Source organism: Enhydra lutris, unplaced genomic scaffold (genome assembly GCF_002288905.1).
Source record: "Enhydra lutris kenyoni isolate GAN:26980312 unplaced genomic scaffold, ASM228890v2 scaffoldscaffold9, whole genome shotgun sequence".
NCBI lineage: Eukaryota > Metazoa > Chordata > Mammalia > Carnivora > Mustelidae > Enhydra > Enhydra lutris.
The window spans coordinates 42,178,810-42,197,630 of NW_019154093.1; the positions used below are offsets into that span (position 1 = coordinate 42,178,810).

The 18,821-nt window shown below is 39.3% G+C and overlaps 1 protein-coding gene across 2 annotated transcripts in view; it reads right to left on the reverse strand.

Moving 5' to 3' along the window:
- Positions 1–18,821, reverse strand: part of LOC111143179 (crystallin zeta) — a 32,998-nt gene that overhangs the window by 13,616 nt on the left and 561 nt on the right. For both annotated transcript variants that reach the window (XM_022496698.1, XM_022496697.1), the window contains exons 2-6: positions 14,083–14,199; positions 12,524–12,676; positions 8,522–8,685; positions 3,902–3,953; positions 8–157 (exon numbers count right to left, since the gene is read on the reverse strand). In XM_022496698.1, the coding sequence (XP_022352406.1) occupies positions 8–157; positions 3,902–3,953; positions 8,522–8,685; positions 12,524–12,676; positions 14,083–14,193 (630 nt within the window). In that variant the 5' untranslated portion in view covers positions 14,194–14,199. The remainder of the gene's footprint in view (positions 1–7; positions 158–3,901; positions 3,954–8,521; positions 8,686–12,523; positions 12,677–14,082; positions 14,200–18,821) is intronic.

The following is an 18,821-nucleotide window of genomic DNA, read 5'->3' on the forward strand; positions in this document are numbered from 1 at the left end:
ATTTTACCTTAATTTTATCAATATAATTAGGTTCTCTGTGATTGAACACTTCATGGGCTCCATTTTGCAAAACAATGTTTTGTCCTTCCTCAGTACCAGCTGTGCCCAAAACCTTTAAGCCGTAAGCTCTGGCAATTTGGCATGCTGCTAGTCCAACCTGAAAAACAAAATATAAACACCTAGTTTTGGATTCTTGGCATCCCTACAAATATTTATCAAATATATGTAATAAACTTAAGGTTCTTCTAGGTCCTCCCCTATCCTTAAAGAATTCCGAGTCTATGATAAGGTATAAAGAAAGAAGAAGAACAATAACTAACTTTTACTGAGTATTTATAATGTGTCAGGTACCACACAATGCTTTATTTTATCCTTACCCATTGCTTTATTTTATCCTCACAATAAGCCTGGGAGCTAGATATTATTATTGTCCATATTCCACAGATGAGAAAACTAAAGCTCATAAAATATAAGTAACCTGACCAGGTCACAGAGATGGGAACATGGCCAAATCACAGAGCTGGACCAATTCAGTCTGCAGAGCTTGAGTTTTTAACCACTGTATCAAAATGCTTACTCAGTACCAACTTTGTGCAAAAGGTAAGGGGTTTAAAGACATTCAAAACTTGTTCACTGACTTCATACTTTAACGGTACATATAAAATGCTAAATGACAAATGTGACATCATTTAAGTAGAAGAGATAGGTATACGAGCAAATTAATTCATTCATCCATATGATGACCATTTATTGTTTACTATATGCTACACACACTACTTCATGCAAGAAACTTACGTTCTGAGAAAGGGGGAAAATAACAAACACACAAATTAATGAATAAAATAAATTTAGCTACAAAAAAGTGCTATGAAAAAAAACCTAGCCTATTGGAGATAGGCAGAGAGACTAGTGAGGTCACCAAGAAAGGCAACTCTGAAGAGATGAGACCTGAGTCAAGTGAGGGACAAGCCGTGTGAAGACCTGGAAAGCCTGGTGGAGAATGTTGTAGGCAGAATGGTCCTGGCTCATCTGGTGACATGGGAATGAGCCTGGACAGAAAGAGGGTCAATGTGGCTTGAGGGTAGGGCACATGGGAGGCAGTGCAAGATATGGCCAGAGGAGCATGCATTCACTTTGCAAATGCTGAGAGGTATTTGCTCACTTAACTGAGGATATGCAATAATTAGCTGAATATGCATGTGGACTTGGGAGCATCCTGAGTTGGAAATTTAAATTTGAGATTCATCACTTATAGATGGTATTTAAAGCCATGGACTGCATGAAATCACTAGATCACTATATAAATGTGCTTAGGATAAAGGAGAAATAAAAGCATATAAGGAATATAGACAAAAGCAATTTTTTGTTGTTTTTTTTTTTAAATTGCAGGACTAGGAAACCTATGTTTGGTTACAGGCCACATGAATGGTACAGATAAGTGTCACACACATTTACAGCAGGGCTTCTCAAACCTAGCACTACTGACATTTGGGGCTGGACAATTCTGTGTTGCAGGGGCTAGCCTATGCTTTGAAGGATGTTTAGCAGCATGTCTGGTTTCTATCCACTAGACACCAGAGCCCCTCCACCCAGTGACAACCAAAAATGTCCCCAGACACTGCCCCAAATGTTGAAGGGGGAGATGGGATGATGCCAAACGGCCCCTCAGTGATAACCAGTGATTCAGAGGAAGGTAAAACCATTACAGATTGGGCACGACAGAAAAGAATTAAGATGAAAAATGATAATAGAAACTGATTAAAACTGTAACAGAATCACAGACTCCCAGGCCTGAAATAGACTGTGAAGATTATGTGGCATATGGGAGTGTCGAGTCTGAACTCAGTTGGGTTTTGGCAGGGATCTGTTTGATTTAACCAAAACAAACAAACAAACGCCTGGGACTCACGGTCTCATGAGTCAGAGAGACATCCAATTCCATGAAATACAATATAGTGTGGAGTTAGCACTATTAATTTTTGCTACTTTAAATTAAAAAAAAAAAACACAGGCCTCTAATAAAACTATATCTGAACTAAAGATTTAATGTAAATATGTCTCCTTCTGCTCTACTCTAAAGAGGCATTTAAGAGCTGTTCTGAAGGTACTGTTTATGCTCTTCTTGTCAACAATTATACCAGCAACAGTACTTCAACAGATTATGTACCATTATGTGTCAACTATTTTTCTTCTATTTACTTTGCTGACACTAAAATAGGGCACTCCCTACCAACGTATCTGGATAACAGCTGTGTTCATCAATGCCACACCATTTAAATACACAACATAATCCCAGAGGAATTTGAATTAAATGAGGACAGAAAGTACAAACAGAAGCAAGACAAAACCCCGTACTATTTCCCTCTGGTAGGGCAGGGAGGATCAGAAGCGCTTCTCACACCAGGCCGCCAGCCTATCCCTGCTAGCCAAGGATTTAACAAACTCAGCCAGCTCAGAGAACAGCGTGGATTTTGCCTTAAAAAAAAAATTTTTTTTTTTTTTAAACCATGGTGAAGTGACTGGGCTTTTTACATGAGGGTAAAGGGAATAAAAAGATTTTCTTTAAATTCTTCTCTCCTCTTCCTATGAAACCTCTCCCTTTTATATAGAGCACCAGGTTACTTCTCTAAAAGCCAAAGCAATTTAAATAAATGCAAGTATGACAGATTCTTTAGTTATTTTGGGTTAAATTTAATTTAACCCAAAAATAGCCTCTTCGGTGAAGCTAAACAATGGGAATTTTTGACAAGGTATATCTGTCATATTTTCTCAAGTCCCCAAAAGACAATCTTAGTCTTTTTAGTAAATACTCTGATCTGTGAAATCCTTCAGAACGGATCTGAGGTAGACAGGAGGCTAAGTGTGGAACCTTGTGCTTCATCTATTTAAAGTAACAGAAACACAATAGGCTGAATGCTCTGTACTACCTGGCCACCTTTAGAGGCAATTTCACATTTTCAGGATGCCATTCATTATTCCCGGAACAATGTGTCATTTAACAGGCTACTCCTTTCAACTACTCTGAGGAATACACGATGCTCTGAAAGGGTTAACCAGCTTCCTCAAGATGAGCCATCCAACCCCAGGCCCTGTATTTTTTAAAAAAACGTGAAATCTCATCTCTAAAATTTCCAAAGCCTCTACATGCAGGATAGAGGTCATGTGGATTTCTTGTTAAATTCCAACCTCAGAGCTCTAACTTTTCCTCTAAGCTCCTCAGAGGCAGATTGACAGCTGGTTTCTTGAAGAAGCTTCTGACAGCCCTGTGTTGGGTTATTTCACTAAAGAACTTATTTTAAAGTTCTCGGTCCCCTCCCCCACCCACATTAGCATTTTAAGCCAGGAATTGTGGTGTTAAGGACAAAGCTGTACAGCGTGCATTCCATGAATGTCATCAAAGCACAGCAGGCGACCAGTGGAAGGGAGATAGAAGGGTCTGAGAATTCACCGTGTGGCTTTGCCGTGCTGTCTGGGGCAACAGAGGTAAAGCTTTAATGAGCCTTAGTTTCCTTATCTAAGGGAATATGGAATTAATATTAACTTTAAACAACTATTTAAAATTCTAAATAAATACTCTTATAACATATGCTACTTGAAGGCAAAAACAAAGCTAGTTTATTTTGGTCCGCACCCGACACTGGTGGAAAACCTAACACAGACATTTTTAATGGGGTGATCTGTTGAATGTTTTAACCGAGAAATGCTAAACTAATGACAAGGAATCACCTTCAGAAGACAGCATTTTAAGAAGCTTTACTACAGAGAGGAATCTCTTTATTGACTACAAATACTGACTATATTTATTAACTTGGCTTTTAAAAATGACTGAAAAGAAATATAATGTGAAACCTACACACATAAGCTCCTTTAAACATAAACTTAAAAATAAACAAATACTTACTCCTCCACTAGCCCCATGAACCAGAACACTTTCTCCAGCTTTCACACGGGCACTGCAAAACAAGACAAGGGTTCATCACCTCACTTTGAAGATAATGAAGCTCAGGTGTTTGTCATTCTTAAGGAAATTCTACCCTCAGTTCAGCTAACACTTCCCCAAACAAGAAAGTCATTCTGTTCTACAGCCCAAAATATTCTCCAATCTTCACAGTATCAAATGAGGGTTCTTCAGTCACAGACAAAGGAAAACATGAAATTCATTTGTTCATTCAACAAACATTTAATGGGAACCTATTATGTTCCAGGCACAGTGCTGGATGCTGGTAGCACATCGGGTGCTACCTTCCCTCTGGGAGGCTACAGTCTTTGGAGTTACGTGAAGTGAAAGAGCTAAACCTAGAGGACCTGGAGTCTCTCATTCATTCCCACAGAAAGTGTCTCAAAAGAGGATTATGATAAGCACAGTCTTGATACTGTGACCCAGGGTAATGCCCAAGGAAATACAGAAGTTAGATGATTTAAGAAACCACTTTTTCTTCTCCATGCCTTTGAACATCAGGTCAGGTCGCACAGCCTCTAAGCCCAGGTTTCAGAGAGCAATGCTGAATCTGCAGTGGTACAACAGTAAGAAATATGATCAATCCTGTCACACCAAAAAATGTCTAGATCCTTCAGTGAAATGACATACTCTTTCCACTTCCGGTTCATTATACCAAAAAAATAAGGCCCACGCAGCAAGACAGTTAGGGGATGCTTTATTACTCTGGATGGACAAGTGCTAATGTCCCAATCCAGCAGCTGTTCTGTGATCCAGATCTGATTCTCAGGGAGAATCTCTTACTTCCTAGAAAAATAGGGGGTGGCCACACTGGACAGACATTCTATTCAGTCTGGGACTAAGAACACAATGACCCCGAGTCATGCTCAAGGCTGTGTACCAACAGCTGACAAACGGCAATTATGAGCAGTAAATGAAACTTCTTACAGTTCCCTTGTTTAGAAATAAGGGGACCGAGGGCAGTGAGTCTGAAATGATAAACTAAGATAACTATTACCAAAACACTTTGACATTTTAAAAAGTAAAATATAAATGTAAGGGAGTAGGATTACCAATACCATACTGTGGGATATGAAATACTTTTCCCAATAACGGCTCCTTTAAGAATCTAACAAACAACCCCTCAAACACTAAGAGTACATCCTCCTAAACCATTGGACCTGGGGAGGGTGGTGAAAAAGCAAGCTAACCCTCTCCCAAATCCCACTGCTAGAATCCTTCTACCCTTGCACAGAGTCATTGTGATGGTTAATTTTATGTGTCAACTTGGCTGGGCCTAGGGCCAGAATTTGGTTAAACATGATTCTGAATGTCTCTGTAGGGCCTCATCCAATCAGTTGAAGGCCTTAAGATAACAAAAACTGACTTCTGGAGCAGGAAGGGCTTCTGCTGGTAGATTGCCTTTGAACTTGAACTGCAGCTCTTTCCTGAGTCTCCAGCCTGCCAGTTTACCCTATCAGACTTTAAATTCACCAAGTTTCCACAAATCAATCTCTCTCTCTCTCTCTGTATATATGTATGTAATCTGTACGTACATGTTCTGTTGTTCTGCTCCTCTGGAGAATCCTGACAAATATAGTCATCTCCCCCAGGGGATCACAGCAGGGGCATGAGCTTTGGCCTGGCCTTCCATGCTGCTGTTCCATGCTCCCTCCCAGTCACTGAAGATTAGCACCTGGCATGTAGGCTTTCTCTTCCACCCCAAAATCAGCCCTAATCTAACAGATTTCAACATTCTCTGGGAAGAAAACCTTAAATCACAATTCCTGAATTCTCCCCTGAATTCTCTCCCAAGGTAGAACCTGGTAACCAGCCTCAACCACTCTATTGAAGAAATATATCAGACTCTAACAACTAGTGCTACGATAGTAATCTCCTAATTCTGTAAGCCTATATTCTTTCAACATCTTTTCTTCAACTTCCCAGAGATTGCTGTCTCCTGATTGCTCAATTTCTGCCCACTAGTTCCTCCTGGTCCTGTTTCCTGCATCAGCCAGCCAGGACCTCATGGTAGTTCAACCCAACTCCTCTCTCTTCATCTCCCGTGCTCTCACCTCCTTCATGCTACCGCATTATGCCACGGATACTCCAGCCCTGGATTAATGTTAAAATCTAACTTCCTTGATAATCTATCCAAATGGTGATGTACTATATTTAAAAAAATAATAATAAAATCACGTGATCATGCATTTTGGTGTCACTTCCATCCTGATTGTCAAAAGATCACTTTGCCTCCTATTTCATGATGAAAAGTGAGGCAATCTCTTATGAGTTCCTTCAACACTCCACCTCTTCCTACCCACAAACTTTTCCATAGTTATACCATCTTCACCGCTTCTAGGTTTAGCAGAAGAGCTGTCCTTTTGATGTCTGAAGCCAATCTCTCCACGTGTTCTACGTCTTTCCATCCCACCACCTGCCACTCCACCCTCTTCCAAACCTTCCATTGCTCCCTCTGCTAGATCTTTCCTCAGCTATAGACATATTCAACTCCCGTCTATACTTTTATCCCCACAAATTCCCAAGTACTCTTCTACTTCCGCCTCCCTAACTACCTCCATTTGAGGAACCCAATTCCACCTCCCTCCTCAGCCCACTCAAACTTCTGTCTCACCACTCTACTGAAAGTGACCTGACTCAAGTCACCAATCACCTCTGAATTGCTAAGCCCAACTGCTCTTTTTTCCAAACACACCTCACTCTTGCATTTGACAGCTAGCTTTCCTTCTTGGTAGTGACATCAACTATTGCCCCTAACACTATCAACACTGAAGGAATATTTACTCTGCACTGGGATCTGTACTGAGCTTAACAGGTATGACCTCACTGAATTCTCACCACACCCCTAGGAAGGAGGTGTTATTAGTATTCACGTTTTTCAAACCAGTAAACTACGGCTGAGACAGGAAAGTAACTGGACCACAGTCATATGGCTGCTAGGAGAAGACAGTACTGTAACCCAAGTCTTCTGTCTTCAAAGAACATGAACTTAACAGGTGTTTATTATAGACACCATGACCTCTAGACAACCTTGGCCTTGGCAAACACTTCCTTTCGTCTCTTAGGTCTCTTTCCCCTACCTCTGACTATACTCCTACATGCTGATGTTCTCTAACTTTCTATTCTCACTCCACTGTTCTTCACTCCCTGAAGGATTTCAGTCACTTTCATCTTGTCAACTCCCACCCACCGGCTGACAGCCCCATGTTGACATCTTTAGTCTCTAGGTATCAGATAATTTCACCCAACAGGTTTCTGATCTTCTCCATCACAATACCTATCTTGGTTTCAACTCCAAAACTGGACCAAGCTTCCCTCTGAAACTTTTTCCTTCTTTTCTTTGTCATAGTTCAACATTACCCAACCTAAAGAGCTAGAAGTATCTCTTAAGTTCATCTTCTCTCTCATTCTCCACAGCAAACAGTCACCAAACACAACTGATTTTACCCTCTAATAGCTGTCCTTTCCCTTACATCTTTTCTACCATGGCCCTTCCTCTGGCCCTTAAGTATTTTGCCTAAAGGACACTCGTATAAGACCCTCCAATCTCTTTCTCCATTCCTGTCATTGAATCCATCCTTCACATAGCTCATAGGTAATCTTAATAAAATACTCATATAACAGTATCATTCTCCTGAATAAAACATTTCATGACCCCAATCCCTTACAGAACAGTGTGTGAGCTCTATCATCTTGCTTTTTACAATCTGAAACCTACCTATTTCATGTGACAGCTAATATTTATTAAAAGATTACTATATTCCAACCTAATGCAACACCACTCTTTGCCTTGAAATATTCTATCCAACAAAATCAAATTGCTATAGCTCTCCTTAAATATCATGATATTCACCCCCAACAGCAGGCTTTTCCCATTGTCCAGAATTTCCTCTGCCTACCCTCCCCCCACATCACCAGGTGTTCTTTCCCAAGAAAACTCCCTGATTAAAGTACAGATTTTCAGAAGGGTGCCTGGCTAGCTCAGTTGGTGGAGCATATGACTCTTGATCTTTGGGTTGTGAGTTCACACCCCATGTTGAGTATAGAGATTACTTAAAGATCAAATCTTTAAAAATATATATATATAAATTCTCAGATCCCAGCCGTGGAAACTGACCAGTGGGTCTAAGGAAGGGCCCTACGTGGTATTTTTAAATTGCAGCAATTAGTTTCTAGGGCTGGATAACAAGATTTTTGAACCATGACTTTAAAATAATCCAAGCCTCACATCTTGGCAGGAAGCCCTATCTTATCACCACTGTTACATCCCTTATGATCCCATAAATCCCTATGCACATCTACACCACCGTACTTTCCACATTATACATCAATATTATTACTCTCATGTCTGTCTCTCTAACTAGACTGTCAGCATCTTAAAGACAATGACAGCGTTCTGCTCTTCTTTGTATCCCCAGTGATTAGAATAATCTCCCAAATTAGCACAGTTTCCAGTCCATAAATGCTTAATGGTAACTAAATAGTAACCAAATACGAGAGACATGGATGCGTGGTAGGAAGGCAGGCAATACTGGCCGTATGACCGACTGTGTGTGTCATTACCTGTGGAGCAGGGCTCGATAAGCAGTAAAATAGGGAATACCAATGGCAGCTCCTTGCTTCAAGTCCAGTTTTCCTGGTAGCGTGTAAACGGTGTGATCGGCTGCGAGAGCATACTCGGCATAGCCCCCTGAGATGGTGCTAGTAGTGAAAACCCTGTCACCTTTCTGGGGAAAGCAAGAAATTGATAAGTGCAGTAGGGACTAAAAATGATGTCAAATGGGTATAATCCCTTCTAATGCAACTTTTGTAACAATGAATAAGTATTTATGTATTGTTTTCTCCATCTTAGGGTCTCATAAAAATATCTGCAGCATACCGAACATTCTTAAATGTTTTATTAATAGAAACCAGGAAGAAAACTTAAGGAAAATAGGAGAAAGTAAAAAAGGAAAGGAAAGAAAACCTCCAGAATGGTATAATGAGAAGACAACTAACCTTTACCAAGAGACCTTACTGTGCAAGACACTGTATTAGGAGTCTAATGAGTATTGTCTAATTTGATCATCTCAAGAGCCTATGAGGTAAGTACTTTTCTTATCACCACTTTAGATTAATTCCACTACACAAATGAAGAAATCTAGGGACAAAGAAGTTCAATAATTTGCTCAGAATAAGCAGTTAGTAAATGGCAGTTAATACAACTGTTTTTTTTTTTTCCCCGAAATACTAGGAAGAAGAAATAAATAAGATATAAGGTTTCTTCCACACACCAAATACCTATTCAAAATCCTTCCCCCAGGTTTCTTCACCCCTGCATTCCTTCCCTCATTTTTTATGCATACACCAAGGGCAGGAAACTATGCCTGGATCCTGACAGCAAGATGAGCCGCGACAGGCTTCTTCACTTGTTACAGCATCAGAAACACAGTAAACTCTCAGCAAACTCTGCTGGGTCCTTGCTATTGGAAAGCAGATGCATAACTAAGGGTGAGGTAAGGCACAATGGAAGCCTTAGAGCGTGCCCAAAATGACCTGCATGCTAGGGAAATCAGACTGGCTACTATAAACACCTGTCCGGACGCCCCTTTCTTGAAAAAAAATGTAAATATTCCTTGGAATAAGCAAAACATTAAGGCAATAACTTTCACGGTACTTAAATTTGTCCTGTAAAAAAAAAAAAAAAGAAAAAAAAGATCTAAAAAAGTAACAGCCCTCTGCATTGGGATAGAAACAGAAAAGATTCAAAAGGCATCCAGCAGTCAAAGACAAGAGTCACTGCTTACAGTGCCACTTGCAAATGGTCGAATATGACTGTGAAAAGATTAATCCTGTTTTTACAGCTTAAAAAGCTGTTGCACAGATTGCAATATAATTCAAACACATTCTAAGAATTCACTATGGAAAGCAGGACTTTGAGTTCTGTGATGGATACTAATAACAAAACAACTTCTCCCAATCAAAAGCATCTTAAACTCTAGGAAGATAAAAAAAGGAAAGGATAGGAATAACTACAATGCAAGAAAACATGATAAACCATCAAAGATTAAGTCCCAGGGGGCGCCTGGGTGGCTCAGTGGGTTAAGCCTCTGCCTTTGACTCAGGTCATGATCTCGGGGTCCTGAGATCGAGCCCCACATCGGGCTCTCTGCTCAGCAGGGAGCCTGCTTCCCTCTCTCTCTCTGCCTGCCTCTCTGCCTACTTGTGATTTCTGTCTGTCAAATAAATAAATAAAATCTTAAAAAAAAAAAAAAAGATTAAGTCCCAGGAAAAGAAAGGAATTACTTCTAAGTTAAAGAATCAAAAATAGGTTCATTGAGAAGCTAAGATTTAAGATAGGTCTTGAGGAACTGGACAAGATTTTGAAAAATGAAATGGAAAAATGTTATTACAAGTGAAGGAAACAAAGTAAACAAAGAAACAGTGGCAGGAATAAATGCTGAGAAACCGCTAGCACTTGTACCCAGTGAGTAAGTAGTCTAATGCATGGAAGGTAATAGTTTCAGAGATACAATGAAAAGGAACTAAAGCTGGAGGGTAAAAGCCCCTGCACCTACGTTTGTAAGTTTCAGTTTAATTCTGTCAGGCAGAAGAACCAAAATGAGCAAAGACAGAGAAGGAAGAGCATGGGGTATGCAGGAAAGAACAGCTTTACTAAAAAATAAAGTACAGGGTGAGAAGGAATGGAAGTGGGAATAGAAGGACAGTAGGAAAGAGCAGGAAAGAGTCTTCTATCACAACATAAGAACTCTCAGCAATACTCTGAAATCAGTAAGGAACTGACCTAAGAATTAAACCATACAACAATCGATTACATTTCAGAACACATCCCTTACGGAGCAGCGACAGATTCGTGGAGGAAGGAGGGCAGGTGGTCAGTTAGGTGTCCGTTACAGATACCCAGGTAAGAGACTAGGCAGCATAACCTGAACTCCAGGCAGTGGGCACAGAAGGACGTGAAAGAAAACCATCCTAGTGAGGGAAAGCTGAGTGATGGGGAGTGAAACCACCGATGTCACCAACACAGTCGCACAAGAGCAGAGCAGATCTGATACGACAAAAGGTAAGCTCTGTTTTAGACACACTGTGTATGAGGTTACCAAGGGCTGGTGGCGTGGGTCCCGTCTCCCACATCTCCCACACAACTTTCTGTGAAGATGTAAACGTTCTGTATCAGCACTGTCCAGTAGGGCAGCCATTACAAACAGGGGCTATACGCATCTGAAATGTCGCTGGTGTGACTGAGGAACTGACTCCTTTATTTTACTTCAAGTTAGTATGAATTTTAATTCACCTGTGGCTAGCGGCTACCTTATTAGACAGGACAGGTTCATAGCTTAGTGGAAAATTCTAACCTAAAGATATCACATGTGATCATGGAAACCATGGGATCATCCTGAAGAAGGCACAGAATACCAAAAGCAGAGATGTAAAACGAGATTGAGAACACTGGGCAATTATGAAATTTGAGGAGCATCCCAAGAAAAAGCAGCTTGAAAAACAATGCCTAGGAGGAAGTGGGGAAAAGGACAGGAGAAAATGATGTCATAGAAGCTGAAAGGAAAAAAAAATTTTTAAGAAAAAGTTAAGTGGCTGACAGTGTCAAATGTCACCAAGAAGTCAAGAGAGATAATGACATAAAAGGGCCCATTAACTCTGGCAATAGAGAGGCCATTAGCGACATTAGCAAGAAGCGTTTCAGTGGAGCAATGAGGGCAGAAGCCAGACCGCCATGGGCTGAGGGGAGCACAGCCACAGGAATCGGAATGCCTTCCTGTGCAGAGGCCACATTAATTTTCTCTGTCTTGGTCCAATTTTGGCAAATGTGCTGCCAAAGTGGAGCAGGTCAAGGAATTATGAGGAAAGATGCTGGAACATGAATATACTATCCATGATTTAGATTTCTTTTGGCATATAAATAACAAAAGCCCCGATCATAATATTTTCATTGACTCAGTCACCTTGATCTGAGTCAGAGCTCCAAAAATGTATAGTTGACCTGGCATTCTTTTCATCTTTTACTTATTATTCGAAAGAATTGGCCTTTCCTTTATCTTATGAAACTAAATTTATAGAAAGAATTAAACATTATGTTGGCTTGTGTATTATTGAGAGGAAATAGTATAATTTCCTTGCCTATTTTCTGTCCTTACATATTTCTCCTACATCAAAAGGATCACAGCTGAATTCTGTGAGAATGTGAAGATACAGAATTTACCCAGCGCTTATCCCCAACAATGGAAACTAGGAAGACCTCTAGATAAAAGCCAATCTCTTTTTTGAATAGAGGAGTCCCCCAAGTGGCAGAAATTGTGTAATGGGGCCTTTCATTTTTTTTGAAGTTTTTATTTAAATTCCAGTTAGTTAACAGATAGTGTAATACGAGTTTCAGGTGTACAATACAGTGATTCAACACTTCCATACAACACCCGGTGCTCATCACTGCAAATGCTCTCCTTAATCTGTAACGGGGCCTTTTAAAGACTAAGGACATACTTTAAAGCTATGTTAAAATATTTTAAGAAAAATATTAAGCTAAAATGGAAATAATTTAAAATGTAATACCTTGAAAGTAGATACATTATCTCCAACAGCTTCTACTATGCCAGCCACATCGGAACCAGGAGTATAAGGTAAGAGCGGTTTTCTACTGTAAGTACCAGAACGAATGTATGTTTCCACTGGGTTTATACCACATGCATGGACTTTGATTAGAACCTGCAATGACCATGTATTTTCATTCACGCAGAACATTTAGGTATTCATTCAGCATTAATGGCTACGACTCTACTGATTATGGGAATTATAAAAATGGATGGGAAAACCTCACCTTCAATGGGCTCCTGTTACAGTTTTGCAAACCAACATATACATAAAAAAGATAAGACAGAAAGGCTTATTAATGTGTTATATTAAAAACATTTTGGGAAAATAGTTGACATACTTGAAAGGATGTGTGGCACAAACCTTTATGTGCTCATCAAACCCAATTCCTCCTCCTCCTCCTTCCATAGGAAGAATATTATTTCTTGGTGCCTTATAATTGAGTTTTCGCCAACAGAATGTGAACAGAAGTGACCAGAGCCACTTTCTGGCCCATAAAGATGTTCTAGGCAATCCACACTGTGCCTTCACCCTTTCATAGACATGACCCCAGAAGACAGAGGTGTTGAAGGTGGCAGAGCCTCATGATGGAAGAAGGCTGGGTCCACAAATCACTCTTTGAGAGTTACCCACTGATATTTTAGAATTTTGGAATTTAGTGAATGAAAAATAATTTTCTAATGTTGAGCCATTGAGATTTTGAGGTTACATCTACCACAGAAGCTAATTTTACCTTATTTAATATGTAATGATATCTTTTGCTGTAAGAGTAAGAGAAGGCCTTACAAAGAAAGTGGTATCCGAAGTAGGCCCTAAAAGAAGAGTAGATATTCTTTCAGAACGGGAGAAAAGGATGTTTCAGGTAGAAGGAATAGTATGTACAAAGACAGAAGGAATAAAAGCGGCTCTTGGGGAAACCAGACAATGCTGCTTGTTACAGCACAGTCTATTGAAAAGGAGCAATAAGATATGAATCTCTAAAGTTAGGTTATGGCCAAACTGTAAAAACTCTCAGATGCTTCAAGGTTCATTAAGGAAATGAGACTTGGGAGTCATGGAAGGTGCAGTAATAAAAATACATAATTTTTAATGAGAAAGTATATTGTTAAAGTCACCAGAAATGATTAAACTCTTCATTTAAATTCTCTTAAATCATATATAGGAGGCATGTATGCAGAAGAAAATGATTTTCCTACTGTGCACAAAATAGAAATCATGAAAGTTTGTAATAGAATAACTTGTTCAAAACTACTTATGACTCCATGCAGAAAAATTCAATTATTGCACTTCATAGATGATCCTCAACCTCAAAAATGTTCTTAGAGCAAGTTATTTTCCCTTTTCATGGATGTATCTCACTAACAGTTATAATTATGCTCTCTTTATAGCATCAGTATAAACTGTCCTAATCCACTGTGTTCATGAATTATTGTGAATCTGCTTTTTTTGAACATGAGCCTGATGTGCTGGAGACTTGCACTCAGTGTAATTATTGCCTATTTTTATGGAATTATTTCCACCTGATGGTCTGTTGGAATTGGTACTGCCATATCCGACTGGAGTTTCAGCACTTCAGGTCCACCAAATTCAAAAACTCGAATCGCTCTCATCAACTTCTGTCCAGTCGCCATGGTGATCTAGACACCAAGAAAAAAAAACAGTCTATTGTCATATGGTATCTAGGCTGTATCACTATGTTTTTCCCCCTGGAGGGGGCAGATCAAACAATTTTTCAAACAACAATTTAAATCATGAGCTTACATAGATCTCATTTCATGTTTAAGGACCTTCCATATTACAAATCCTTCAGCTACAAAGCAGAATACTTGATATTACTTCCTGTAGGGATTCTTTGCCTTCCACAAGGGAATCAAACATGCAAACAAAAACATCTGGCTAGACATAGCATGAAACAGTATCTTAGGTTTCTTTTTGGGCAAGCTTGTGCTGTTACATCTTATAAATTTGTTAAGTTTTATTAACATTGGATAAATAGACCTTCTGTTAGATTATGATATATTTCAAATATAGAGAGAATCATAAAGCATATAATGAACACATTTACCTGCCCCCTGCTTTAATAAATCTCAACATTCTAAAAACCTAGAACATTATAGACATAGCTAAAGCCTTCTGTACCCATCCCCAAACCCATTTCTGGCCCAACCTTTTAAGTGGTGATTATTACCATAAACTCAGTGCTCATCAGTCCCAGGCATGACGTCGTATCACTACTTCATGCAACAATATGTGTTATTGTGTTGCACGGTCCCAAACTTTATTTAGATTGGGTCATACTGTACTTAATTCTGCAACTTGCTTTTTCTTCTCAACATTAAGTTTTTGAGATTTATCAATGGTGAAACACTTAGCTTTATGAAGTTCATTCAATTTAACAAAGGAGGAAAACATGAAAAACGAAAAAAAATGCTTTATGTAATCTTTTATAAGTCACAAGGGTCATTTACAGGTAACCTTTCTGTCCTATTACTGTTACTTTTTTTTTCTACTACTGTTATCATTAAAATGAAAACTCAGAGTTAAAATACACTCTAAGAAAAAGTAAACAACATTTGAATAGAAAAATAGCTAATTATGGAAATCTTCCATACCTATAGCAATAAAACGAAAAGGTTTTTGACTGTATTTCCATAATTTTGCTTGTGGTTTATCACAATTTCTTGATACTAACCACATCTGATAGTTAGGTAGACTCTGCCACCACCTGGAACATCGTTGCTAACTTCTGGAATAATTATATTCGTCAACCATGAGTAGGCTAAAGATCAAAAAGAGTTGCAGAAACTAGGACTTGAGATGAAAGAACTCAGACTTTTACTATATTGAAGCTCAACACAGGACTACTCAGAACAGATTTATGTGCTAACTATAAAATGTCACTCCAAGTACAGGGGGGCGATCAAAAGCAGTTATTAGTGGAAAGTTCCTGATATAATTAACCAAAAAGCGTATCATTTTAAGACTCTTTAAGTGATGCCACATAGTACCAGCACAGAGGAGAAAGTAAATTGTCTGTTGCTAGAGGGTGGTTTAGCAGTGACATGTCCTAAAGGGCAAACCTCAAATACAAGGGGGCAGAAGGGGGCAGAAACAGGCAGAAGACATAAACCTAAGGTCATTGTAGAGCAGCTGAGCTGTCCCTAAGGATGACACCTGTGCGGGGTGAGGACCTGGAAAAGGCAGTTCACTCCACACCCACCAGCAGTCTCACTACTGAATTTCTATCTAGCTCTTCACTCAGGCTAGGTATTTCTTAGACAAGAAAGTGAAAATATAAAGACAATAAAACAAACAAACAAACAAAAAAACCCAGCAACAACAAAAATAAGAAACAAGGTTGCCCAGCTCACAGTTTTCCATTCTGGAGATAACACAGCTTTCTTTTCCCTTTTTGTCGGCAACACAGTGAGAGTACAGGTTTTGGAATCTGACAGCTTTCAGTATGAATTCCAGCTCTATCATTTCCTAGCCAGATGGCCTTGGGCAAGGCAATCAACTTTGTTGAGCTTCTTCATCTCAAAACTGGGCTCCCACTCAGGGTTATTGTGATAGAGACACAGCAAGCATCAAGCACTGAACCCTGCAAATGTTCACTCCTATATATAGTAGACATCATGATTCCTTTCCCATCTCTTTTCTCTTTTCTTACTCATTAAATTTCTTACTCATTAAAATATTCTTGATTCTATAATTCCATAATCACTTCTGATTTTACATAACAATATTTACGGGACTCGGATTATAAACAAGAATTTCACCTCAAATAATTCAGTCTGGAGAATCATTTAAACAAAATATTAATAGCAAACACTGGCTATTACCCATTCAGCATGTATTTTTTGAACATTATGTAAGCGAGGCACTGTGCTAACCCCAGAGAACACAAAGGGCAAAGAGAAAATGCCCCAACCCTCCTCCTAGCTCCTGTTAACTGTGCTCTCGTTCTCTCACACAGCTACATACACCATGTAAGATCTGCAGCGACTTTTCCACTTTTACCTACTTCCTACGTATTTATTTCTTTCAAGCACCTGCCTCTACCTTTTTACCAACAGACATCATTATTATCCTCAAAGAACTGTAGCAGTAATAAAAGCAAAATTATTCTGAAATAGGATCTATCAAAATTATCTAACATATACATTCTGCACCCCCCCCTACATTTTGGTATCTGCTAGGTTGGGAAAAAAGAACAAAGGAAAAAGGATACTCATCCTTAATACTGGATTTAGAAGACCCTGCTGCCTCACCTAGTACTACCATCTTATCCTATCAAGCATGTAAGGAGACCGGCATAACCTTGACAGCGCTGTCTTCTACTTTGCTTCTGTCCATCTTATTTCCTACTGAGCCTTTGCCACTACGATGGATCAGGCTTCAAACTGCACAAACTGCCTTTGAAAACCCCTTCAACTATTCACAGAATCATCACCTGCTTCATAATATATAATACATAAGGTGATATGTCAAAGGGAATAATAAAAAGAATAAAATAATACAATACACTAATAGTAATTATAATCCTTAAACCCCTAATAACTGATTTCTTCTAAAAACCAAGTATTTTATGCCCACTGGTATAATTATTTTCACAATAGGGAGGAAAGCAACTATTTAATTGTACGCAGAAACAGAAATAAAATCACCATTCATTTTATAGATGAGAAAACATTCTAAGAGGTTAAGAGACTCACCAGCGTCACACAGAGGCAGAGCTAGAACCCTAGTCCTCTATGTTAAATGTTGATTGATTTTTTTTCTTACTATACAATCCTTTTCATCTTACCCTTTGAAATGTTGGCATAGAAGATACTTAACTTCTTAAAAATATACTTTATAATGATGATAGTGAGACAGGCTGAGCTAGCAATATGAAATTCAACTAACCTGCAGGTAGGATTACATATTTTATGATTAAGGCATCTGCTCAGAGTGTGAAATTTTCCAAAAGTCTGTAAGTTAGGGTGATCCAGTAGTGATATACAGGACATCATTCTATTAGGAAAACTAATAATTTCCTTATCTGTAAAATGGGGCCAGTACTCCCTCGCTTGCCATCCTTGCCGAGATTAACTGCAACAGTTGTGTGAGCACTCCGCAGCATGCCAGCATGCACCAGGCTCTGTTAGACTAAATCATTTACATGTCAGCAGGTCTGCCACCTTGCTAGTGTTTTCAAATAGATTTTTCTATTCATCAAGTGTAAACTTTAAATTAGAGGACCTGGCTTAATTTTGGGTTGTACTTTTGACCTATAAAAAGTTGCCAAGCAGGGCACTTGGGTGGCTCAGTGGGTTAAGCCTCTGCCTTCGTCTCAGGCCATGATCTCAGGGTCCTGGGATGGAGCCCCACATAGGGCTCTCTGCTCAGCAGGGAGCCTGTTTCCACCACCCCCCTCTGCCTGCCTCTCTGCCTTCTTGTGATCTCTCTCTCTCTGTCAAATAAACAAATAAAACCTTTAAAAAGTTGCCAAGCATACTTCGGAAATCTAGGAAATACAGAATTTAAAATTCCTCCTCAGTAACCTTTTTCTATGCTCTGTTTCAATCTGTTTGGTTTAATAAAAACTAAAGGGATGGGGAAAATGTTAGAAGTATATTTTAATACAGAATGAAGAAATCAAGTCACAAAGCCAGAGCAAGGGCACTTAATGAGAGAAGCGCGTAAGATTAAGTAAGAATTTCTGGCAAGACATAAAAAAAAAAAAAAAAGAACTTGGAAAGAGAATCATCATTACGAAATGTGCTGCTGTTGATCAAGAATGCTTCATGTAAGCCTTCTCTTTTTTTATAGTCTTAAGCTAGAAATGTAAAAAAAAAAAAAAAAAAAAAAAAATTAAAAGTAACCTAAGAAATGTGGCTTCCTGGCTGTGTGACCTTGTGACCTTGTCAGGTTGCTTTCTTGGTCTGGATCTCAATGCCCACTTCTGGAAAGAGTGGTTTACATCCAGGTTCTTGGATGTAAAGACTGGATGGAACTAGGCCGGCCGCTTTCCAGGGCTGGAGAAGAGCTCGGTGGGATATGCAGCTGCTGACCAGACATATACGCAGCGTGCCAGTGGCTTCAATGGGAATCGCACAACTTTTCCGCTACCAGTCCAAACTTCAGCCTTTAAAGAGTTCAATCATTAACGCATTCCCTGGTCACTGAGAAAAGCCTCGTCTCGGACTAAGTGAGCATTTAACGATGTGTTTACGTGGTATTTTGTAATTTTTTTCCTTCGAAAATCATTCTGGGT